Source organism: Triturus cristatus, chromosome 11, assembly GCF_964204655.1.
Source record: "Triturus cristatus chromosome 11, aTriCri1.1, whole genome shotgun sequence".
Taxonomy (NCBI): Eukaryota; Metazoa; Chordata; class Amphibia; order Caudata; family Salamandridae; genus Triturus; species Triturus cristatus.
This window is the reverse complement of record NC_140594.1, coordinates 135,111,991-135,139,279: the sequence shown is the minus strand read 5'-3', so window position 1 is coordinate 135,139,279 and position 27,289 is coordinate 135,111,991. Positions and strand designations below refer to the sequence as shown.

Here is a 27,289-nt window from a genome sequence, read left to right as displayed (position 1 = left end):
TTGAAGTGAACCAGGGGTTTCTTCAATGTTTAAGGGCCTTATTTAGAGTTCCACGGATGGGATACACTGACAAAATGTGGCGGATATTTGGTCTGCCGTACAACAAGTGCTATAGATCACAGTGCACTTGCAAGGCAGCGGATGGAACATTCGCCGTGTTTGTGACAGAGTACACCGTCCACCCAATACTAAGGAAGGTCATAGTGATTCTTTTTTAAGTACATAAAACACTTTTGAGAAGACTGCATTACAATGGAAGAACAGGAAGAGCTCCTGTGATACACTCACTCTTACCAGAAGCTTCTTTACAGCCATAGTTCAGGGATAGTTTTTCCCCTAAAAGGTTTTATTGGAGTTGAGGGTTAAATAAAGGGAGTATGGTTTGGCACCCTCACCACATAGCTGAGATTTTCTGAACGACTAAAAGGCACATAGATAAACAGGACTTCAATCAATGACCGTATGAGAGCTTCAGAAACCCTTTAAGCAGCTATCTGAAATTCCCTTGTGTGAACCCTCCCACCCGCAATCACAGACCACTACTAGACTTCACATTTTATTTAGCTTCTCCTTTTCTTATAGACAGGCTGGTAGAAAACATTTTTGGCAGATTGGTTTGTAGTTTTCCTCCCTCTCTAGTTTGGGGAGAAGGAGAATGGAATCAGAATAGAAACAGACTGTCAGTAATCCTCATCCAATTATCACTTGATTAAAAAACAAACATAATCCAAATCTGCTCCGTTTCGGTCTTAAGCACAGGAGTGTTTCTTCTTTTGTATAGATTGAATAGTTTGACACAGATTAAAGAGCGCAGACTAAGCGGCTGGAGCTGGGCACCGCCGCGAGCAGCCCGATTGATGCAAGTTGAGATTAAGAACTTGGTCTGCACTAGATCTTTAAAAAGACGAACTCTAAGGTTCCTGATTGGTTGGCATTAAGAAGACAGAAGTCGAAGCGATACAAGGGAGGCGCGGCTGGTTAAAGCAATATACATTATGTACAGGCCCTTGGGTTAATGAGTCCACAGAGCAGACAACGGACAGTCCTTTCGTGATCGAACGCTCCGGAGAAGCATGGAGGAAAAGGGGGGCCAGAAGAACCCAACAGCGCTTTCTTGGCACAAAAGAGAACAGATGCCAATGCCTCTCGAAAGAAAACGCGGAGATTCTTTTTTAAATAACGGCACAAGACTGAGAAAACGTCCCCTGAGGCCCCCGACAGCAGGGCCCCGAGCCAGTGTCCGCTTCTCCTCCTCCTGCCGGAGTCCGAGGCTCGCTGGAGGGATTGTTCGGTCAGAGCATGCTCCCCGAGGCCGCCCAGCGCGTTAGCAGCACCTCTTCTTCCGTTTGCTGTTCTTGTTGAGTTTCACCACATCATTCTGTTGCTGCTGCTGCTTTGCCAAGTTCTCTTTTTTCGCTCGCAAAACGAGCTCTGTGATACAGTTGAACATCTGCAAAAGAGTAACAGAGAAGATTCAGTCGGCAGATGAAATCCAGCCAATAGCATGGAGGATGCAAGGGCCTACTCCCCACCGAGTCCTTTTAAACTGGGGATGCAAGAGACATTTACAAAAACCATGATCGGGGGATAAGGGAAGAACTGCTTTGTTCATCATCAAAAGTAAATACATTTGACTTTTAAAAAAAAATCAAAACCTGTATAAAAATAAATAATTAAACTGGACAAATTGCTCATGCACAAAACTCCACATTCACGTCCTTAGTTCACAGTGTTTGATGCTCTTTTAAATAACCTTGCAATCTGTCCTGATTTAAGGAAAAATAACTTGTTACACACCTGTAACTCCAGTTTTCCAGTATGGTATCTTTCACAGAGTCACATGCTTGAATCATTCGCCGAAGTGGGAGTCTCACGGTTCCATCTTAATGCAGTATTTATCAGTATAATAGGCTGTAAAGGGAATGCATGGCTTAGCTTAATAGCCTTTGTCCTTTTGAAAAAAGGCCCAAAGGTGAACAAAGACCAATCAGGCGATAGCACCCTTAGAACACTCCCAACAGAGGCATCTTCCCTCAGTTTTCCAAGGACTAGTGGGATAGTCCTCACTTGCCAAGATGGAGAGCCTCCAAGGAGGAGGGTGGGTCACATGTGTAGCCATAAAAGATAACAATACTAGAGAACGGGAGTTACAGGTAAGTAACAAATTCCTTCTCCATAATTGGGGTATCTTTCATCGATACACATGCTTGAATCAGAATAGCTGGCTGTACAATACATAAGCGATAAAATAATACATAAATATGGCAGTGGATGGTGGGTACAACATTATACATTGTATGGAAACCGGCTCACCTTATTGGAAAAGATGCCTAAGTATCGCTTGACCCACTGCTATCATTGCTCTGCGCCGAATCCAGAGAATGCTGGGTGAAAGTGTGCCTGATCTTCCAGGTTGCAGCATGGCCTACACTTTCAATGGGCACCCCTTCAAATAAAACTGCAGTTGCAGAAACTGCTCTTGTAGAGTTAGCTTTAGTATTTGGTCTTAAAGGTCTGCCTGCCCTAGAATGCCAAAACTGTATGGCTGCCGAAATCCACCTTGCTATGGTAGGTTTGGAAACGAGCACACTTTTGTGTGTGTTACCGTCGGCCACAAAAAGTTGATCTGTATTACGAATACGCTTTGTGTGATGTAAGCAAAACTTTAAGCACCTCTTGACATCAAGAGTATGAAGAGCTGTTTCCGCTAGTGTCGAGGATTGGAAAGAAAGTCTTTAGCATATCTGGTTGATTATACATGAAAATCGGTTGGAACCTTCGGTATGAATTTGGGATTAGTCCAAAGAATTACCATGCAAACTGACTTCTAAAACAGGTTCCTAAATAGTGAACGCTTGGAGTTCACTCACTCTTCTAGCCGAAGCAAGAGCTAGCAGCAACGCCACTTTCCAAGTAAAAAACATTAGTTCAGCCCTATGAATAGGCTCAAAAGAACTTTTGATAAAGTTGTGCTAGTACAGTGTTAAACTGCCATGTGGTGACTTTATTGGAGGAAATGCTCTGAATAGTCCTTTAACCTCTTCAGCGCTGCGCGGATTCCCGCACGGTGCTGAAAGTTCTGAGCGCGGGCGGGGCCATGACGGAACGGTTCCGTCATAAGCACAGCCCAACCGACGTGCATGACGGAACCGTTCCGTCATCGGCGTCGAAGAGGTTAAGAAATTGGATTATTAATCCTTGAGCCCACAAGGAAGGAGACCCTAAGGGTCGCCTGAAATAGCAGCTAAATGCACTGTGACAGAGGAATGCGCCAGACTGGATTTGGCTAGACATCTCAAACATGGCAAAACTTGTTCTGGAGGCGATGTGATAGGATATACTTTAGATTTCTCGTACCATAGACAAAATTGTTTCCATTTGAAGCGATACGTTTTGTTGGTAGAGTCACCTCTAGCCTTAGCAAGGACACTCCTACAATCCTTTGCTAGGTGCTGAAGCTCATGGTGCTCTGGAGCCAGGCTGATAAATGCAGAGAAATTGGGTCTGGATGAAGGACCTGCTGTTGCTCAACGATAACAAGTCCACTTGGGGCTTCAGTTTAATGTGGCTGTCCTGCAACAACAAGAGGAGCTCCGTAAACCAGTGTTGTCTGGGGCATCATGGAGCAATGAGTATTAACCGGCATGGTTCCCTTATCATATTCATGAGAAGGCTGGGACCAAGCGAGATCGGGGAAAAGCGTAGGCGTATATCCTGACATTAAAAAGACATTTTCGAGGATACCTTTAGAGGGTATCTGCTGGTGTAAAACCGGCATTTCTTGCTTTCCTGAGATGCGAAATGATCCAATTTTGGCTTGCCCCTCTGTTGAAATATGGCGTCCAGAACGAGCTGGTTTAGTTTTGATTCGTGGCAACTCTGGGTTGTTCTGCTCAAGGTGTCTGCAAGGGAGCTGTGCAGTCCTGGGAGAAGTTCTGCTCTTATGGTCACCAGATGACTTATTGACCCCTGACAGATGGTTTGAGCTACCCGAGACAGAACAGTAACGCTTACTTGTCATGTTATCTGTTCTTATTAAGACAAATGACCCCTGAATCCTCGGCAAGAAGGCTTGGCCAGTCAGCGAGATTGCTCGGAGTTCGAGAAAGTTGATATACATCTGGATTGCTCTGGAGTCTCTTGCCCTGAATTTGAATGTCTTGTAAGTGAGCTTCCCAACCCTTCTAGAGAACTCTCTGTTGTAATGACGTACTCCGAAAGTGGAGGAAGGAATGTTATTCCCGCAGAGAGATTGCAAGAGCTTGTCCACCAAGGAAGAACTGTTTTCATCACTGGGGTGATCTGGATGATGTCATCGAAATGTCCTTCCATCTGGAGCCACAGTGCAACCAAGTTTGAGACTAGTATGATGCACTAAGAAAATGGCTGAGGATCTCATGCCGAGAAGAGACTTGATCAGGTGAACTGAAGTGCACTTTCTTTCTGAAATAGAGCAGGCTAGAAAGGAAAGTTTCTGTTGCCCGTTTATGGACAAGAATGCCTTGTCGAGCAATGTGTCTAGAGTTGCTCCCAGAGAGGTTATTTTCATTTAAGTTGAAAAGAGACTTCTGGAAGTTGAAAAGAGACTTCTGGAAGTTGAAAAGAGACTTCTGGAAGTTGAAAAGAGACTTCTGGAAGTTGAAAAGAGACTTCTGGAAGTTGAAAAGAGACTTCTGGAAGTTGACTGTGAGCCCCGAGAATTGAAAGATATGAAGACAAGTGGAAGTATCCTTTGATGCTTGTTGGAAGGATGGAGCCTTTAGTAGCCAATCGTCGAGATATCGGAAGACTTGAAGGTTTTTGTCATGAGCCCTCACTGGGGCAAGACATTTTGCAAATATCTGGGGAGCAAATCATAGACCAAAGGGTAACACCTTGAACTGGTAATGAGTGCCGCCTACTGCCAATCTGAGGAATTTGCAATGCCTGGGGTGGATGGGGACATGGAAGTAGGCTCTTGGAAATCGAGGCTGGTTAGAAAATCTCCATGGTTGAGAAGGTGGAGAATTTCCTGGAAGGTTACAGAAAGATGGTTTCTTCAGGTACTTGTTGAGTTTCCGGATATATAGAACGGGGCGCCACTTCCCAGATTTCTTCCTCACTAGGAAAAAACAGGAGTAAACCCATCCCCCCCCCCCCCCCCCCCCGAGTGTGGGGAACATGCTCTATGGCCTCTTTTTAATAACATGGCTAATACCTCCTTATGAAGAAGAGGAAGGTGTGATGGGGAGAAATTTTCTGGTGAAGTATGAGGTGGAACCTGAATGAGCTCCAGGGTATATGCAATGAGATCTAGGACCCACTTTCGTAGTGATTTTACTCCACTGATGTAGATATTTGGAAATTCTGACACCCACCGAATGATGTGTAGGGTGTGTAACCGGCACATAGAGTTTGTCACTGCTTCCTGCCAGTATCTCTGGTGGAAGCAAGCAGCCTGTCTCCTTCTAGGTTTCAGCTTAAAATAGGCTGTGGACGGCGGTGCTCGATAGGGATGGTGCTGCTGATAGGCGGGCCGAAAGGTAGGACTGTGGTTGATATGTCTGGCATTCTCCACAATACAAGTATGTTCCTCACCCATGAGCTCTGCAAAATGGGGTATTATAGCACTGGAGAGTTCCTAGGGCTCAAGCCGTCTCAGTGCCAGACTTCATAGCCTGTAGGGCATCATCAAAGTGCTTGCCGAATAAAGATTCGCTGTCGGAGGGCATGTTGAGGATTTTAGTTTGAACTTCTGACCGGAAGGATGTGGCCTTGAGCCAACCCTGGCGTCGAAGGACAGCTTATCCTGCCAATTGCTGGAGGCCTATGGATGCAATATCAACTGCAGAGTCAATTTCAGGTGCTGATCGTTCGCCTTCCTGCAAGATACGTGCAGCTTCAGCTTTTTTGCCTTCTGGCAAGAAATCTAGGTATGTGGCGATGTCCAACCTCATCTGGCGACCATATCGCCCGAGAATAGCCAGAGAGTTTGCTGCGTGGACAGTTGTATCTGACATCCTTGTGAATCTTTTACTGATATTATCAAGTCACCTGCCCTCCTAGTCACGCAGAGTAGAGATTGGCGGTGGAAGTGTTTTTAGACCTACGCAGTGTGAGTAATAATCAAACAGGCAGGGAAGCCCTCTGGCACCGTATATGTTTTGTCAATTCTAAGAAGAACAGTAGTGGCAGTGGCCCATGTCTTTGTTACTTTGACTCCTTCTTCCCAGACAATCTACAATTGGTATTGCTCTGATCTTTTCTGGAATGCTCTTTGAAATCATACAGTAAACAGTCCGATTGCTTGACAGAAACTGGGAGCTGGAAACATTTGGCTGCTCTCCCCATTAGCGCGTGAAGACCACCAATATCTTCCGGTAGAGAATACACAGGTGCTGGTGGTGAAAGTGTAGGGATAAGGAAATCGTCCCATTCGTTGTTGATGGTTCTATTGCCTTATTTTGCCTTCTTTATCCCCATTATCATCATTATCTGTAGTAGATGGATCCTCTCGAGGAGGCATGGCAATGCGAGATAGATGCGTCATTCTTAGAGTAAGTGGAGGAGGCATATAGTCCGGTGACTTAAGTGCAGGCGTTGATACCGCTGCAGATGGTTGTTGCTCTTCAGCTGGTGTTGGAAAGCGCTTGTAGTAATTTAAAGTATGCTTTGCAGGTCTTGTACTAAAGCAGTCGGAACCTGGACCATGCCTCGTAGTGGTGGAAGAGGAACATAGTTATGGTATTGGTCCACGTAGTGATAGCCTTGATACTGGCTCATAATAATCATATTCTTCCTCTTCATCTTGATCTTTCACGTGCAACTCAGAAGGGCTGTGAGCTGCACGTGAAAGAAGCCTTGATACTCATCCTCTGATTCATGGAGATCTAACAAGTGGCTGAGTGGTAGTGGAGACATGCAAAAGTCTTGTTGACGAGGTAGTAGATGGTAGCGTTGACAGTGTGATTAAAAGTATGACAGGTGGCTTCTTCTGATTGAATTTCGACGACGATGATAATTGTCTCGTCAACGGTGCCGTTGTCGATGGTAGTACTGACGCCAGTGGAAGTACAGTCTTCGTCAACCTCACTGTCGTTGTTGGAGTGGTCGTCGGCAACGCAGATGTCGTTGAAGAGATAGTTGTCGATTGTGAAAGTATTGCTGGAATGCAAGTCATCATCTATATTTTGATCTTAGATGCGGTCAACGACTGTTTCAAAGGCGTTGATGCCGTCGACATTTTTCCAATTAGTTTGGTCTTTTTTTAAACCGGTTCAGAAGAGGCTCTAGCTTTCTAAGACAGAGCTGTAGATGGAGTTGAAGGCTCAGATTTAGAGTCCGAAGAAGCCCTTTTTCTTTTTTCTAGTGCAGATCAATGGTAGGTCTCTTTTCAGGCTTTCTTCTTTCCCTCTTCTTGGTAGTCTGTGAAAAAAACACTCACTACTTTCCTCCTCAGAAACGACTGCAGTTTTAGACTTCAGTTTCTGCAACCATAAAAAATAGTCTTCACTCACTGTCTTTGAGGGTTTTGGTAGAAAAAGTTCTGCATATTTTGCAGTCTCATCTTGTGGGATAGAGGATGACAAATACATTCTTCATGAGGATCTTCTGAAGGAAGCCTTTTCTTACCACTGGTGGCACAAGGTCTGAAGAGTCATTTCTTGACAAGTACTGACATAATGGAGCAGAGAAAAGAATCATTTTGGAAATCACCAAAACTGAAGAATTGAGCATAGAGCAGGGAGATTCTCTCACACAAGACATGCAGTGAAAATCTGAAGGAAGATGCTTCTATTGGGAGTGTTCTAAGGATGCTGTCACCTGATTGGTCAATGTTCAACTTTGGTTCTTTTTTAAAAAAGGACATGTATAGGCTATTAATCTAAGCCTTGCATTCTCTTTACAGCCAATTATACTGATAAATACTGCTTTACTATGGTACTGTGGGTCTCCCACTTAGACTGGGAATGATTCACACATGTGAATCTATGAAAGATACCCCAATATTGGAGGATAAGTAAATCCCCCACATTTATAAAATGCATCCAAAAAATACAAAATACACCCACCACCCCAACCTTTACTGGAAGATCCACATTCTAAGCTGCCATTAGTTATTCCACCTCCAAGGGCTTAATACCTCTCACCAATTCACAAGCATTATCTTCCATATCCTACAAATTTGCATTTTTGAATCCTTTCAGTGGGGTCTTGGCCAAGCCCGCGATCTCTTTTCAGACAATGATAAACTTTAACATGTACAGGTAGCCCACCCTCCCCTTTCGCTGGCAATCCAGAAAGGCTAACACTTGTGATATGAAAATATGTTTAGTATGGTAGAAATCATATCTCTTTTTGCAAATAATGTTAGGAGCAGCATCAACAGAACTGGGACTGTCTATTGTGGATTTGACCCCTTATCATTTAATAATTTTCACCTCTACCTAGTTTGCAAGCCTGGCCTTAAGGGAGAAAATCCTTTTGACTCCAGTTGGAAAGCCAAAAACTCAAAGGCAGGAAACCCTGACCTAGTCTGAGTTTTCTTAGCTTGGCAAGCCAACACCATATTGAGTTTGAAATGTCTTAATGACACAGCTCCTTTCCTTGATCTACCCCATTTGCTCTAAAAGAAAGCATATGAAATAGCTCAGTCTGTTAAACAGACATGTCTAGGCCTGCTGGGAAGAGGTTTAAATCCCACCATGGACAGCTATCTTTCTGAGGGTGATAAAATGAATACCACTGAGCTTGCACAATATTAACTATTACTTACAAATAGACTGCATTAATAAAGCTTTTTATTTATCGGAAGTATCAGAAAGCACTCCACAATGTTTACCCTGGACTCTCATCTAATGCATTTCTTAGTTCAATTTATCCAACTTTTCAAGTTTTTTTTAAATGCAATTTATAATATTCACTGTAGCCTCTTCATCAGTGCCCAGCTGGAAGGTGATGGAAGTCTGAGCAAAAGGAAACCTGGAAAATCACAATGTTCATTCACCAGATAAATCAAACGTTAGAAGGTTAAAGACAGTCCGAACAAGAATATTACGGGTTTCTAATTGGTACTGTGCAGTTATGTTCTAGTCCTGGCTGGTGGTGTCAAAACAAGAAACCCCTAAAGGCTATTCTAAGAAGAAGACATCTTAAGTGCACAGTTAAAGGGGTAGGATGAACTAGTGGAGGAATGCATACTTAAGGTATTAACTGCTTTCCTGCTTAAATCTGTGGATAGTTTTTGGACTTACAATCAAGACCCCTGACCTCCGGTCAGTGACCTGCTCTCTCCCCCAGTAGTTCCACCGTTGCACCTCCGCTGTTCTGGTAGGGTTCGTGCCTGCCCCTGTGACCTTCTGCCTCGTTGTGCCCGTTTTTTCTCTTCCTGTGTCACCAGTGTTTAATAGTGTAATTTTGTCTTACTCTTGCCTAAATTGTATTGTTGCCTTGCTGTTGTCATCGTTCCTGTTTCAATTTGAATGGTGTTGCCTTGATACCGTTAATTCTGTTCACTGTTTCGCCAACGGCCGCTCCCCCCTGCCGCCCAATCTCCCGCCTCCCAGCTCAGCTTTCCCTCCCTCCACCCCTATTTAATGGCGGCCGCTGCGTGGGCCCACCGCTTGCGCGCCGAAGGTGCGCCTAAGGCAAGCCCGCCTGCGCCCGTCCGTGACTCGACCAGCATCAGGAACCCTGGATCTTCAACCATCCACCGCTACAACTCAGTTACCCTCCTCACACTCAACCCCAGGAGGATCAACAACTGCAAGCTATCCACGCCGACTACCACCCACGGACAGTTCTCTTGCCTTCACTGCCGCAGACCTTCAACACCATCAGAACCCCCACGGCCACCACCCCCACACCGAACGCCAACACCTCCGAAACCCTGAGGTGCATCCTCCTCAACGTGCGTTCCCTGCACAGACACGCTGTTGAGATCTGGGACCTCCTCCACACCCTCTCACCAGACGTCACCTCCTTTACAGAAACCTGGACCAACGCCTCCTCCGCCACAGACATAATTACCGCCATCCCCAACAGATACAAGATCCAGAGGAAAGACCGCCCCAACCGCCCAGGAGGGGGACTCGCCATCGCACACAAGAGCTACCTCCGGCTCCCCACCACAGAACACTTTCACTTCCAAATTCAGACCAGCCCGAGAACCACACTCTGCAGCACTCTCGCTTACAGACACCCTGGACCTCACGCCTCGTTCACCACAACCACCGCTGAACTCATCACACCCCACGCCATTGCCTCCATGGACTACATACTCAAGAGACCTGAACTTCCACCTCGACAACCCCAGTAGCCCCAATACCGCCACCCTCCTGGACAACCTCGCAAATATCGGACTAAAACAGCTGGTCACCATTCCTACCCACAATGCGGGACACACCCTCGACCCCATCTTCGCAGAAGGTAACAGCATCCACGTCAGCCACACCATGAAACCCCTCTGGACGGCCCACCACTGCGTACACTTCAACAAACCCACCGCCCCCAAACCTGCACCACACCCTCCAGAAGGAACTGGAGCAAAATCACTGAGGAGCAGCTCAACTCCGCTCTTGATCACAGCGCCCCCACCACCTCGACCAACGCCAACCTCACAGCCAAAGAACTCCACAGATGAATCTGCAACTGCACAGACGAGCTTGCACCCCTACACAACTCCGACAGACAGTGCCCCAGAAAGGACACTTGGTTAACCACCAACCTCCAAGAATCCAGACACAGCTGCAGACGCCTTGAGAAGAACTGGAGAAACCGCATAATGCCAGAAGATCACACCACCTACAAGAACGCCATGACGGAACACCACCAACGCATCAGATCCACCAAAAGGACCTTCATCCAAAACAAGATCCTGGCCAACACCAGCAACTAAAAGGGACTCCAGGAATTCACCAAACCCCCCAGCGTAACCACGGACATCACCCCATCCCAGGACCTCTGCAACAAGCTTGGATCCTACTTCCAAATAAAAATCAAGGGCCTCTACCATCACTTCAATGACCAGACACCTGCCTCCGAAACCACCCCCCACCCCAGCAACTCCAGCCAGCCCACCATCTCCTCCTGAACCCCAGTCATCAGACATCACCTCGACCATGAAGGGCACCCATTCGGGGGTCCCCACGGACCCCTGCCCACCGCACATCTACCACAGAGCCGCCATCGCTCCAGAACAATGACGCACTATCAACAGCACCTTCAAGACCGCCACGTTTCCCAATGACTGGAAATGTGCAGAAGTCAGACCCCTACTCAAGAAACCCTCGGCAGACCACACGGACCTCAAGAACTACCGACCCATCTACCTCCTTCCCTTCACAGCCATAGTCACCAAGAGACTCGTCAACGCCCAGCTAACAAAATTCATCGAAGAAAATTCCATCGTTGACCCCTCCCAATCCGGATTCCGCAGCAACCGCACCACCGAGACCACCCTACTCGCCGCCACATCCGCTCCCTCAACTACCAAGGACACATTCCGGCCCTGATCCTACTCGACCTCGCCGCAGCTTTCGACACAGGCTCCCACCGCACACTCACCGCCAGACTCCACGAGGCAGCTTACAGGGAACCACCCTCAACTGGATGCGCTCCTTCCTCACCGGCAGTACACAAAGGATCAGTCTACCACCCTTCCTTTCCGAACCCATGGAAATCAACTGAGGAGTACCCCAAGGATTGTCGCTCAGCCCCACACTCTTCAACATCTACATGGCCCCCCTCGCCGCCATCCTCCGACAGCCCGGACTCAGCATAGTATCATACGCCGACGACACCCAGCTCATCCTCAACCTCAAAGACCCAGTCACCCCCAGACTCAACTTTCAGGAAGGAATGAAGGACGGTGCATCCTGGACGAGCAGGAGCTGCCTGAAGCTCAACCCGGAGAAGACAGAGGTCCTCGTCCTCGGACCCACCCCCTCTGCATGGGACAACACCTGGTGGCCAGCAGTCCTCCCACCCCCATGAACCACACCAGACACCTCGGCATCATACTCTACTACTCCCTCTCCATGACCCGACAGATCAAAGCCATCGCCTCCAGCTGCTTCCACACCCTACGCATCCTCCGAAAGACCTTCAAATGGATCACCCCCGAATCAAGGAAGACAGTCACCCACGCACTCATAACAAGTAAACTGGACTACGGAAAAGCCCGCTACGCTGGGATCAACAAGTCTCTGCTCCACAAACTCCAGACCATACAAAACACCGCAGCCAGACTCGCCCTCTTCATCCCTCGCCACGAACACATCACCCAACACCTGCATAATCTTCACTGGCTCCCCGTCGAAAAGAGAGTAACCTTCAAGATGCTCATCCATGCCTACAAATGCCTCCACAACACCGGCCCCCAATACCTCAATGTGAGAATCTCCTTCCACGCACCCAAGAGAAACCTCTGATCCGCCGACCTCACCCTCGCCGAAACCCCACATATCCACAGGGCCAGAACGGGTGGAAGAGCCTTCTCCTACATCACGGCCAAGACCAGGAACAAGCTCCCAATTGACATCAGACAAGCCCCCTCGCTGAACATCCTCAGGAAGACACTCGAGACCTGCCTCTTCGACTGAGTGGAGCTACTCCCCACCCCCATCCCCCAGCGCCTTGAGACTCTCATGAGCGAGTAGCAGGCTTGCAAATCCCTGATTGAAGTACCTTTAGTTATAATCACTGAAATATGGTAGCACAGGATAATTTTCAGTAAACAAGCTGTATGGAAATGCATTTATTTAGTTTTAATATAGTGCTGTCCGCGGCACATTCAAGGAACTGCTCAAAAACACAGATAATGTTGCACAAATTTAAATAGCAGTGTTATTAAATGGAAACATGAAATAAAGGACTAATATCAGATAAAAAAGGAGGGGGAAAGTGAAAAATCTAGAGCAATACAAAAGCTTGAGTGTTAGATGGCTATCTATAGGACTGTAGTGATGGGAGCAAGTAAAACAGATGTGAAGAAGCAAAAGATAGGAAGACGAAAGAGTTGAAAGCAGACCAAGTGACAAAGCCAGTAGAGCGCAAGGGAGGGATACAGTAGAACCAGTTTTAAGATAATACAGAGAAATTTTAAATAGACAGGAAATATAATAGAAATAAAGTGGAGAGATCAAAGAGGAGGCGTTACAAAGGTGCAAGACTGAGAATAAAAATGCACAGCAGAATTATGTAGGACAAGGGAGAGTTTGAAAAGTATTGCTTGAGTGCATCTACTGGGGGTACTACCTTTGTCAAGATGACAATGAAAGACAATTTCAGAATACTGACTCAGTTGGTAAATAACAAAAAGGTGGCCAAATCCAGGGTCAGACGGTTGGAGTAAACAGCAGTGAAAAACAAAGGAAACTCTTGCAGAAAAGTATGATTATCAAAAGGACTAACGGACCCTAAGAAGTAACATATGATATGGTCTAAATTGTAAAAGCTGTTGTTTAGGTGAACAGCCAGATCTTCATTAGTTGACTAATACTTCCTTTATTGTGTGACAAGTTGGTCTTTTCAACACACAATCAAGTAAAATATTTCAAAAGTATCCACAACAAACGTATACTGACCGTCAAAAACGTCCAATCTAAACGTGCACGCAGATTCAATAAATACAATTTACAAATATGAACGTGAACCTGTTTCAATACTGCTTCAATATTGCAGAGCCTGATACAGTTTAAGGATCATTGTTTTCATGAAGGATAGTGCTAGTTACAAACGCACAAGTGTCTGGACACTGCATTCCATGTAACACGTAATGAATGGCGTATAGTTTGCCGTTCCATTACTTTAAAAAGAATGGTCATAATTACCATTTCATTTGTACGTTAAAAACAGAGGATGGTGTAACCGGTGGATTACTCAATTCACTGCATTTACCTAAACCTTTGACACTCTTGGTTACCTGTTTGGCTCAATCCCAAATGGTTCCCTGCATATAATGGAGCCAGAAACCCTGTCCAAATATTTGCAACAACATTTCACTCGAGCTTAAAAAACTGACAAAGATTCATCATTAATGTCTTTTCCAAGCAATCTAATACATTGTTCAGTATATTTTTAATATTGAAAACAGACCAGACAGGAATTGAAGCAGTCCTTTGAACTAAAATATACAATTGTATTTATTTGGTTACATGTCATTACAAAAACAAATATTTCCACACCAGTTTTTCTTAGGCTGCTGGATCAGGGTTTGCTACCCTCTGATATAATGAGTCATGCAGCCTAGTTCTCTCTCATTTTGCCTCCAATGAACTTATAAATCTTAGCCTACTACGATTCACCGTCCATGTTGCAAATCCACACAGCTCCAGCAAGAAAACCTCCTGCTGAACAACACTCAGGCTTGGTGTCTGCGAAGTCCCAGGAGGACCAAGGAAGCAAAATGGTCCTTTCTGTGGGCCCGACCCTCGAGGCAGTAGTGCCTGGTGAATACATATACAGCCTTTCATGCTGCAGCCTGGCAAGCGTCTAAGAAAGGAACCCCCCCCCCCCCCCCCCCCCCCCCACCCCCAAGAAACATCGTCAAAGCAGTTTTGACTCCGATGTAAAGCGACTCCATCATGGCCTGGGCATAGGAAGTCTTTATGCACAGGCTGGTCCACCTGGATAGTATTCCTTTGTGCACTGCCATACATTATACTATCAGTGAATATCACAAGAAGCTGGTCAATTTGACACTCCCTTATAAGGTCAATGCAGAAGCTGAGAATTCTCTATGGGCTCAAGCACGTAGGGGCACTGCCACAGGAGGAGCTAAAACAATAAACCAAAATGTTCTTAAAGGGAAGTCTGTCAGTTCTGAATGCAATTTTCAAACAGTAGGGAAGAAGGGAAAGGAAGATTTAGGGATGAGTAATACTGATGCAATAACAGAAGAAGGAGGAAAGGGAAGAGATTGGATCAGAATTAACAGGCAAAATGAGGAAATATTTTCCATTACATTAGTGACCAAACAAAAAAGTACTATAGTCCGGAAGACAGACAACCAGGTTTTAGGTTATGTTAAATGTAATTTATAGATCACAAAGATCTCTCTTGGTACTAAAACAGAGAAGAGAGGCAAAGGGGGAATTTACTTAGTGTAAACAATAGTTTTAAAGTTAATACTCTAAGCAAGTGATATTTCAAAATAATTTTGAAAAACGGAACCACAGCTATGTTATGTTAGATAGTCTTCATCACTTCATTTACACAAAGACAACCCCTCTCGTAACAAATGGTAATTTTGTCATAGTCCAATCACAGTTTTTCACCAGCACATACCTCTTCAACATTTATATTTTCTTTAGCACTAGTCTCAAATAGCTGGATCCCCATCTGGCCAGCAAACTTATAGGCATCTTCTGTCTCCACTACCTTTCGTTCTGGGTCATCGTTTTTATTTCCAACTGGAAAGAAAATAGAAGGGAGTAGAGTCAGTTCCCTATGAATCGATTTTGTAAGTACTTTTGCTCTAAATGACTTCTTGTCGCAGGCAAATCTCAGAGTATAGTTAATAGCATATGCACGACAACCAGATCTTACCTAATATCCTGCAAACATCATCACAGTTCTGGTTAATCTCATGTAACCACCGCTTCACGTTCACAAAGGATTCAGCACTGGTGACATCATATACAACGATTACCCCGTGGGTCCCTCTGTAGTATCTGTCCATGATTAAGTAAAGAACAAATATTAAAACATAGGGTGATTTGTACACTTCGGACACAGGAACAGACATTATGCAGCTTGATATGTGAATACTAATACAAATATCTAATGACAGCAGTGCCTTCTGGGGATGAAAACCTTAACTCATCCTTGAAGGAAACCAAGGGATAGGGATTTATATATCACCCAGAACAGATTTATTTTGACCGTCAACACAAACTGATTGTAGCAAGAAAATCTGCTCCACAAAATACATTCAAAATATGAGCACAGGTCAGGACTCTGGTTCTTGGACCTCTAGAATCTGACATAAAAGTATCAAGATCAAGCTGCTTACCTTTCACTAATACCACTGATTCTTTATGTGGTATCACCAAGTAGCAGATAGGGTTTGAAAGTAACCCATGCATACGGCACTAAGTGAGGGAGATGCTACTATATCACAGGAAGAGATGTAGAGAATATTTACACAAGTTACACACCCCTGCAACGTACATTCTACCCAATGTTTCCAGCTACCAAGATGCTAGGATGCAAAAATATGGAGCCAAGATCATAAAAAATAAAAAAAAGATCAAGAAAATAATATTTCAGAAACATTTATATGACCTCAGAAAAGGGGAAGGGGGTGGTGGCAAGGAATCTACAGCAAGATAAAATATCCAGTATAAATAAAAGTACTGTGGGTAAATTGTCCTTTAAATAAACATTTCATCCCAAAGATTTATCATATTTTAGTACAGCCAGGGCAGCAGGAGCCAGAAAACCATTTTGTGAGAAGTAGCGGTCCTATCACTGTTAAAACTAGCCCGACTAATTTCAGCAGGCTGACTTAACTTATGCAGAGTCAGTCAAAATCCCTTCAGAAGGTTTGTTTTTTGTAATTAAAATATTTATACGATACCTGTATCTGGGGGCTCTTTTGAGCTATTTTGTGTAAGAGACTAGCCATTGGACTAAAGTAACATCCTTTAAGATATCAATGCGTGTAGTCTCAAGAACATCTAGAGACACAAAAGTGTCACTACGGCTAGGGAAAATGGCAAGCTGGAGGCAAAGTTAAGGAAAATTGCAATTGTTCAGCTTTAATCTTCGGAGAGAACGGTTTGGTTTTTCACCAATTGGCGATTTGCGATCGAACAACATGACAAGTGCCTAACACGTAGTCAGATCATCCACAGTGTTAGGGCTGGCTTGTAAGGCCCATCTGCAAGCATAAAGCCCATCATTCACAAGTTGTGCTCCTGTCCAGGTTCCAGCAAAGGAGTTGCTTTGAGGTAAACTATTCCCCAAAATAGTCTAAAACGTGTTGTGAGAGAATGCTTCACAATCTCCAAGGGCCAAGATCCCATTCACAAAAAACCTAAAGCCTCTTTTTCTCGATTTGAGGAAACCAAGAGGAAGTTATTTATTTCAGCTTTCCTGACTAAGCCTCAACAGCAGCTTTGTCCGGAATGATGCAACATTTTAGATCAGTGCATGGCAGTCCATTTCATGGGTGCCTGTTCAGTAACAGGATGTGCTAAGACGTCCCCCAAGCCGTGAGAAACTATATCAAAGCTTAAATAAAAGGGACTCTGACATTTCAGGCCCTCAGGAGAGGTTCTCGGCATATAAATAAAATTGTTTTTGAAAAATAGGTAGAGCCAAGTGGAAAGCTATTGCCGTCTTATCCGATGCTGTATATTCTTCACAAGGAAGTTCAGAGAGGATTCAAAACCTACCTTCTGAGGCTGCATCCACACCAGAGGAGTTTAAAAGGCTTAAGTATTGATCAGAATGCTAGCTTAGTTGTTGCTATCATGTTGGATAGATGGAACCATAAATATCTTATAAACTAAAAATAATTGTTTGGCAAAAGTAATCTTCGCCTTCCCCGGGGTACAGCTCGGAAAACTGAAGTGCCTAAGAAGCAACATAAAAAAAGACATCAAAGAAGGTGAAAGATCTGCCTTTTGACAGGAACCTCAATATCAGAGAACCCCATCTCTCTAAAACTAGATCGAAGGATCACTCACACCTACAATACTCGTAGGTACGAAGGCTGACTGGCAGTAGAACGGTCAATGATTCATTCATTACCTTCAGAAAACTTGGACTTTCATATCAGTAGGCATCCTGGAGACCAAGACATAGCTCAAGGTGGGCATTTTCTTTTTGCCTTGAGTAGCGGGATCAGGGCAGCAGTGGACACTGCAGACACTGAGAGATAAACTTTACTCCTGAACTTCAGTCCTAGAATCATTGACAAAAGTTTCAAATTCTCAAAGTATTTTAAAAAGTGGAAATTTTGAATACAGCACACTGATGCCTAGAGCATGCCGCTCAAACCAAAAAACTAGAAATACCCCCATACACGAGGAATCCGGGTCGGAAAAACATTTTCATCTAGCATTCTGGGCAAGCACTAAAGCCTGGGAAAGTAGTAAGAAGTATTTTCTATTCGTGAACAATCGTTGTGGTAACTGGTAAGAGCAATGGATCGGAAAGTTCTCAATTTAAAAGTCTGCAGCACATAGAAATAAAAAAACCTAATGTCACTGCAGCAATCTCACTGCCTGTGATTAAGCACAATGTAGGCACAGTTGTCACAATAGTAGCAGCATAAGTTGCTTGAAAAATAGTATGGTATCCAGCCTTCTCCACAGTTACTTGAAGATGAGGAATTTCTAAGAATAAATAGCAGACAAAATATTCAGATCACTGAATCTCAATTCGATATCAACATTCAACCTTTACTCAAATTGCCTTTATTATATATAAATCAGCCAGCACAGTTTAGTAGTTTCATAGTGCTAGCAATAAAAAGTGTATATAGTGTCAAACTCAATGGCACCAATTATAGCAATCTCAGAAGGATATGAGGTTTACGTGATTTACACAGATTTGAACCAGTCAGCTAGAAAGCGAGAATCAGATGAGGGTTAGGAGGGAATAAGAACACAACTGTCTGACTAAAAAATAGGCATAGCTGTTTGCTTATAGTCCATGCCTGGTGACAGCAAAATGCAAACATTCACAGCACAATAAGAAATGGTCTGGCCCCAACAAAACTCAGTGGCAACGAGATCTACCCTATCACTATCTCCATACCACAACAGTATACAGGAGAATCACAGCCATAGCACCAAAATGATCTGTCCATATATACAAACAATGAACAGCTACTCACACCTCCCCACTGACACCTCAACGCACTACCATAACCTACAAAAGAACCAACAATTTCAAACAATTCTGCACAGAACCCTTTTAAAAAAGGTCAAATATCCTAACAGTTTAGAGTTAAATCTTGCAACATAGCATCCACATGCAGCAAAAACAGTTCAACTGCATAGAATCAACATCAACTCCCAGCAACATATCCACTGAACAGTACCCTGGTAAACTCTATACAAATACTCTTCTGTAACTGCCACTGGATAGGGCAGTGTGTGCCTCCTGGCCAGTACTTCAGAATCAATCCTGACTTGATCAACTCCTCAACACAGAATAAAGAACTGCACATATCAAAGCACCCTGTCATCATCTGCCCTTCCAGTTTCTGGAACACACTCAAGTCTGCACAGTATCACTTCCCAGATATTTGCCAAGTCTGTATGTATATCACTCACTACTGACTGCTTTCACAGGTACGCATGGGACAGTATCAAAACCTGCGTTTTTTTCAGGCCGGCAATTAGCTCTCTGCAAACCTCCACTCAACAGTATTTCTATCTGGTTTGTTTCCAGGCCTACACAGGAGAGTGCCACTTTTTGCTCTTTTAACAGATTCGCTACGATTACCCATTTAGCTTCATCAAGTCTGCACAGTATTACTACCTGGTTCTTTTCCACACCTGTGACATCACCATACTGTTCTTTCTCATGCAATTTTCACTTTTCCAGACTTACACAATATTACTATATCCTCTTATCTTGGGCCTCTCAAGCGCATTATCACCCTTAAGTTCTTTCTAAAATTTCCACAAAACAGAAGCAGACAATAAACCTATTTGCTTTTAACAAATAGCAATTACAACCCTTCTTAAAGTAGCCTTGAAAAGCACCACACTGCAAATCTATAGCATTTGCACACAACCGCAAGTAGGAAACTGTCCTCAGGAATTCACTACCTACCAATACCTCAGCAAATAAAAAATGCCCCCTAGCCGTAGTTGCAGGAGGGTCAGCAATCTCCAAGCATTAACCAAAAAGTTCAACGTCTGCTCAGAAATGCATATTAGTTATTCAATAGATTGTCAGAGAGCATTTGAAGCCCCCACAATGCCCACCAACAAGCATGAATCCTGTTCTTAATGATGAGAAAGGAGTCCAGGTTAGATCTTCATTCTGTCATTGTCTTCTAAGCTGAGAAACTAATAAGTTAAATGACTCGGTATACAACTCTCATTCACAATTTGCCACCTCTTGTGCAGGATTCAGCAGCCAACTATCTCCTGGTATCTACATTTGGTGCACACCAAATATTTACCCTCTGTTAAAGGTCAGATGTAGAGCCAAACACCAAATGGAACCTTTCACCCCCACAAAAAAGTATCACTTACACCAAATCATGTCTACATCACATTCTCATTCTATGTCACATCAGGTTAATGTGAAGAAGCCAAACACCTTCCAACATCTATAACCAGCCAATCCAGTGCTGAAATCAACATTGGTTTACTGCAAAACGTGGACAGTGGCGTACCAAAAGCTGTGCAATGCCTTCTCACTGCCAACAGATCCACATGGAGTGTTAGCATCTACTATTTATCAAGAGCAGAAGAGAGAAGCACTTTCTTCTCACCAGAAGAACGACAGTATCTGGTCACCACTAACACACTGAAAGGTAGAGCAAGTTTTACCTCGTTGAAAGGGAACTGGGGCCCTAGTGTACATTTGCTATTAATGACTGAAGAACCTGGCCTCAGTCTAAGGCACCAAGCTATAAAAAAACAAAAAAATATATATATTTTTGAGAGATTTAAAATTTTAGTTTTTTTTTTTAACACTTTTGGTTCTCCTGAGCCTTTTGAATAAAGAATTACCAAATAACAGATGCAAAATTACAATTAAGATTAGACCGCGAAGGTGGCTTGGCAGGCATGGGAGATGGCTGCTCTGAGGTCAAGCTCCATTATCTCCCAGGCAGCGTTGCAGATTTTTTTCTTTGGAATTGCTCTTCTAGAGGAATGGAAGAATGTATTGGGGATGCATTTTACAGCGTCAACAGTAGAGTATATTTTCTGCTATTTGTAGAGGCAGTTTTAGCCACGACTTCAACTGAGTTTGCCTTTTCGGCCTTCAAAGGCAGCAGTCATTTCAATGTGGCATGGTTTCATGAGGCGACCTGATGCCTTTCCCTTGCATTTAACGATTTATTATAATAATCTCTCGTGTGTTCTTCAGCATTTCTTCACATGTTATTGTTATTTCTATTTGATCATTCTAGCTTACACTGTGTGCTCACCTTAAAGTATGGCCTACTAATATTCAGGTCTTTGTTGTCTTAAGAGCCATATGATATAGGGGGGCATTTCTTCCTCATGATATTGTTGATAAAACTGTTGCTATTAAGTGGTTTCACAATTACAGTACAAGCTAAATAAGTATTTGAAGAAATCAGTCATCACATTTAAAATGGATCCTTCCTTTTCTTCAGTTAAGGCTGAGGTGTCTGTTTCTGGAATTCATAAGCCAAACACTAACCTCTTTGACCACTCAGCAGGACACTGACGTTCGCATCAACACAAGATTTTAAAAGACTGTTCTCCTGCAGGTAAATTGCCAAAGCTGAAAATCTTTTGGAGGAGACTTGCACTTTGAAAACAGTTTATAATTGGGAGGAGTTTCACCATGTGAAACCATTTATAATTGAAACAAAGAAGACAATATTAGACATGGATAGAAAGGAAAATGCTACTTACCCAGTATGCATCTCTTCTTGGCATATAGAGCTTTAGTCTCATATGCTTTTGCATAGAACGCCATCTAGTGTTGGGTCCGGATGTTTGCACTTCGAAGAAGTCTTTCCAGTCACGAGGTAGGTGACTCCTCCTTTCGGTGATAGTGCGCATGGGCATTGACTCCATTGTTAAGATTGTTTTCCCGCAGAGGGTGATAATGGAGTTTATAAGAGTAGTAAAAAGGAGATGTCCATGAATTCATAGAACAGGTGCATACTGGGTAAGTATCATTTTCCGTTTGAGGCATATGAGCTGTAGATCATATGCTTTTGCATAGACTATATAGCAGTTATTTCCCAAGCGGTGGCTAACCCGTAGCTGTTGCAGTGGTCTGAAATAGTGTAGGTAAAACCGCTTGGCCTACTCTTGCTTGCTGTGCTGCTAACACATCCACTGAGCAATGTTTTGTGAATCTGTGAGGTGTAGACCATGTTGCAGCTTTGCATATATAATCTATGGGTACATTTCCTAGGAATGCCATAGAAGCCCCCAGTTTGCGTGTAGTGTGTGCTCTAGGGGGGAACTGTTAATGTTAGTTTAGCCTTTGCATAGCATATTGGAATGTACTGGACTATCCACCTTGCAATACCGGATTTAGATATAGGATTGCCTTTGTTTGGCGGAGCAAACGCAACAAAAAGCTGATTTAGGATAAGGAAAGGTTTTGTCCTTTCAATGTAATAAAATCAATGCTCTTTTCACATCTAATGTGTGTAATGCACGTTCTGCCACTGAATCTGGTTGAGGGAAGAACAAAGGCAACTCAACAGATTGATTGATATGAAAAGCAGAAATGACTTTAGGAAGGAATTTAGGATTGGTCCGATGAACTACTTTGTTTTGATGCATTTGCAAAAATGGTTCTTCTATAGTTAATGCCCGAAGCTCACCCTCTCTTCTGAGTGATGTGATAGCGACTAGGAAAACAACTTTCTGATTGAGAAATTGCAGTTCACATCTGTGCAATGGTTCAAAGGGTGGACCCATTGGTCTGGTGAGAACAATGTTAAGATTACACACTGGAGCAGGTGGACGTCTCGGGGGAATAACTTAGTCCCTCCAAAAACGCTTTACTAACAGGTGCTCTAAAAAGAGATAGATGCTGTCTAATTTGGAGGTATACAGCTATTGCAGCTAGATGTAAACGTATGGACGTGTTTGCTAAATTGGAATGTTGTAGATGTAACAAATAACATATATTGTTTTGGACAGAAGCATCAAGCGGGTTGATGTGGTTATTACAGTTTTACAGTTATTACAGTAAATCACAAACCGCTTCCACTTTGCTGCATAGCAGGCTCTTGGGGAAGGACGTCTAGCTTCCTTGACAATATTCAAGACAGTAGATTAAGATAGCCAAACTCTAGGATTTCAGGTGCCAGATTGAGTTGACTGTGGTCTGGGTGTCTTATGCCTCCATGGCTCTGTGTGAGGAGATTGAGTGTAAGACGTAGTTTTTGATGAGTAACTACCGAGTTCCAATAGGGTTGTGAACCATGGTTGACGTGCCCATGTGGAAGCAACTAGGATTAGTGTCAAGGACGCTTGTTTGAGTTTCCGAACCACTGATGGAATGATTGGGAGAGGCAGAAAAGCGTAAACAAATATCCCTGATCAGTTCATCCTTAGTGCATTGCCTTCGGACAATGGGTGTGGATACCTGGACGCTAAGTTTGGGCATTTTGTATTTAGGTGTGTGGCGAACAGGTCTGTGTCTGGCAAGCCTCACATTTGAAAGAATGGGAGGAGAACTTGAGGGTGTAGTTCCCATTCATGGATTTGCTGTATCTGACGACTTAGCTGATCTGCCATCTGATTGTCTACTCCTTGGAGGTGATCTACTAGGAGATATATTCTGTGACGTATGGCCCATTTCCAGATGGTTTGTGCTAACTGTGACAGCTGGAGAGAGTGTCACCCCCGCCCCGTTTTTTAATGTAGTACATGGCTGTTATGTTGTCTGTACGAATTAGTACAGTCTTGCGTACTAGCTGAGCTTTAAATGCTTTCAAAGCCAGAAAAATCGCTAACAGGTCTAGATGATTTATATGAAGTTGTTTTTGTGGGACGCTCCACATGCCTTGAATTGTGTGAGTTTGGAGATGCGCTCCCCAACCTGCCAGGGATGTGTCTGCTGTCCGTACTATTTGTGGAACCGGATCGCTGAAGGGCTGCCCTTTCAAAAGTTTTTGTATGTTCCACCACTGCAGAGAGCGATGGGTGCGGCTGTCTACCAACACTAGATCTGATCACTGACCTTGAGCCTGGTTCCACTGACGTGTCAAGCATTCCTGCAGGGGGCACATTTGAAGTCTTGCGTAGGGAACTATGATAATGCAAGACAATCCCAGTAATTGCATGAACACTCAAGCTGGTAAGGAGTGTTGAGGCTGGAACTGAGACATCAGGTTTTTAATATTCCTGATTCTGGTTTGAGTTGGGTATGCTAGAAATTTGTGTGTCTATAGTAGCTCCTAGATATTCTTGAGACATGGACGGTTGGAGATGGGATTTCGTCTGATTTACTGTGAATCCTAGTTGGTGAAGCAGTTGCACAGTCTTGTGTGTGGCGTATACAGCTGTTGTGCGAACTAACCTTTATGAGCCAGTCGTCCAAGTATGGGAAGATGTGAACCTGTTGTCTTCTCAGGTGGGCTGGGACTACTGCCAAACATTTTGTGAAAACCCTGGGAGCAGTTGTCACTCCGAAGGGAAGGACTTTGAATTGATAATGTTGGCCTGCTACCACAAACCTGAGGTATTTGCAGTGCGCAGTGTGTATTGGAATATTAAAGTAAGCATCATTTAAATTCGACCCTCGGTCTAGGTCCACTCTCTCCCCGCAGCTCCGCTGTGCCGTCTCCTGCCTCCAGACCCAGACCTCCTCCTTGGGAGGTTTGACGCTGCTGCCCGCGCCTGCTGCCTGCTCCAGCTGGGAGCAGACTGCCTGAAACCACCGTAACCTTTCTCAGCCGTTTTATTTTTCTTAATTGTTCCCTGTTGTGCCACTGTTATTGTGCCCATCTGTGTCTTGCTCTAATTCCACCACTGTTTTTGTTTTCTCGTGCCTGCCTGTTCCTTTCACCGCTGCGGCCCCTCCCCCCGGAATTCCCCCGCTCCCGCCTCCCAGCCTCTCCTCCCTCCCACCTCCCCTACTTAATGGTGGGCGCGGAGTGGACGCGCGCAGAGGGCACGCCGCTGGCCTGCCAAAGGCAAGCCTGTCTGTGCCGTCCGCGACCCGACCGCGGCCAGGAAGCCTGGACCTCCCACTACCCATCGCTACGACACCACCACCCTCCTCGTACTCAGCCCTGGAAGACTTCGAGAATTCCAACAGGCCTCGCCGAACACGACCCACGGCCAATTATCCTGCCTCCACTGCAGTCAGACCCTCACCGCCACCCCAGCCTCCAACACCGCTGACGCCAGCACCGGCGACACCGTAAAATGCATCCTCCTCAACGTACGCTCCGTACACAAACACGCCATGGAAATCTGGAACCTACTTGACTCTCTTGCCCAACATCGCCTTCTTCACAGAGACCTGGACCAAAGCATCCTCTGTCCCAGACATCAGCACCGCCATCCCAGACGGATACAAGATCCAGAGGAAAGACCGCCCCAACCACCCAGGAGGGGGTCTCGCCATCGCCCACAAGAGCACCCTCCACCTCCAGCGCAACCTTCCCCTCTGCTGAACACCTGCACTTCCAGATCCAGACCACCCCCAAAGCCACACTCCGAGGAATCCTCATCTACAGACCCCCTGGCCCGAACATCCTTTTCCACCACCATCACTGACTTCATCACACCCCACGCCATCGCCTCAACAAACTACATACTCATTGGAGACCTGAACTTCCACCTCGACAACCCCAACGACCCCAACTCCACTATCCTTCGTGACAAGTTCGCCAGCATCGGACTTAAACAACTCGTCAACACACCGACCCACAGAGCAGGACACACCCTCGACCCCATCTTCACTGCAGGAAACAGCGTCCAATTCAGCCACACAACGCAGTCACCATGGACCGACCACCACTGCGTTCACTTTGTCATCAACAAACCCAAGGCACCCAAACCAGCCCCACGCCCACCACGAAGGAACTGGAACAAGGTTACCGACGAGCAACTTAACTCCACCCTCACCCGAGACAACCACACCTGGACACCCGACGCAAACGACGCAGCAAGAGAACTCCACACCTGGATCTCCGACTGCGCAGACAAGCTCGCCACGCTATGCAACCTCGACAGACAACGCCCCAGGAAAGCCGCCTGGTTCACCACCGCTCTCCAAGAAGCCAGACGCACCGGCAGACGCCTGGAGAAACACCAAGACAACCGAAAACCACACCACCTACAAGGATGCCATGAGGGACTATCACAACCAGATCACAGCCACCAAGAGGAACTTCAGCCATAAAAAAATCCTGGCCACCTCCACCAACTCCAAGGAACTTTTCAGTGTCATTCAAGAATTCACCAACCCACGCAGTGAAGACACAGACATCACCCTATCCCAAGACCTCTGCGACAAGCTTGGAAACTATTTCTAGCTCAAGATCAAAAACCTCTACGACAACTTCATTGACCATCCACCAGGCGCCACAGACAGCCCCCCGCCCCCCGGAAACACCAGCCAGCCCACCATCTCCAAGTGGACACCGATCACGGCTGAAGACACCGCCTCGACCATGAAAAGTATCCACACGGAGGGCCCCCCACCGACCCCTGCCCTCCTCACATCTACCACAGAACCACAGCCGCTATCGCACCCGAACTACAACACACCGTCAACACCACCTTCAAAACAGGCACCTTCCCAGACGACTGGAAGCATGCAGAAGTCAACCATCTGCTCAAGAAGCCCACAGCGAACCCCACCGACCTCAAGAACTATCGGCCCATCTCGCTCCTCCCCATCGCAGCCAAAGTTGCAGAGAAAACAGTCAACAGGAAACTGACACGAATCATTGAAGAGAACACCGTCCACAACCCGTCCCAATCCAGATTCCGAAGTAACCACAGCACAGAGACCGCTCCGAAGCCCTCATCCTACTCGACCTATCAGCGGCCTTCGACACCGTCTCCCACCACACACTAGTCGCCAGACTACACAACGCAGGCATACAAGGACAGCCCTGGACTGGATCCGATCATTCCTTACCGGAAGAAGCCAAAGGATCAGACTCCCACCCTTCCTCTCCGACCCCACGAAAATCACCTGCGGAGTCCCACAGGGTTAATCCCTGAGCCCCACCCTCTTCAACATCTACATGGCCCTCCTCGCAGCCATCGTCCGACAACATGGCCTCAACACGACACCCAGCTCATCCTCTCCCTCACCACTGCCAAACTCAACTTCCAGAAAGGAATGCAAGACGTCGCAGTCTGGATGACCAACAGCTACCTGAAGCTCAACGCAGATAAGATAAAAGTCCTTGTCCTCGGTACCACCCCTTCTGCAAGGGACAGCACCTGGTGGCTGACCACCCTCGGAAGCCCACCTACCCCCTCAGACCACACCAAGAACCTCGACATCGTACTCGACTCCTCAATCACCATGAACCGACAGGTCAACGCCATCACCTCCAGCTGCTTCAACACCCTCCGCAAGACCTTCAAGTGGATCCCCCCTGAGCCAAGGAAGACAGTCACCCAAGCACTCATCACCAGCA

The 27,289-nt window shown here is 45.3% G+C and overlaps 1 protein-coding gene across 1 annotated transcript in view; it reads right to left on the bottom strand.

Moving 5' to 3' along the window:
* Positions 1–543: 543 nt before the first annotated feature.
* The window catches only part of RAB35 (RAB35, member RAS oncogene family), a 161,184-nt gene continuing 134,438 nt past the window's right edge, over positions 544–27,289 (bottom strand). Inside the window, exons 4-6 of the mRNA XM_085636254.1 lie at positions 15,529–15,653; positions 15,268–15,392; positions 544–1,450 (exon numbers count right to left, since the gene is read on the bottom strand). Of these exons, the coding sequence (XP_085492380.1) occupies positions 1,325–1,450; positions 15,268–15,392; positions 15,529–15,653 (376 nt within the window). The 3' untranslated portion in view covers positions 544–1,324. The remainder of the gene's footprint in view (positions 1,451–15,267; positions 15,393–15,528; positions 15,654–27,289) is intronic.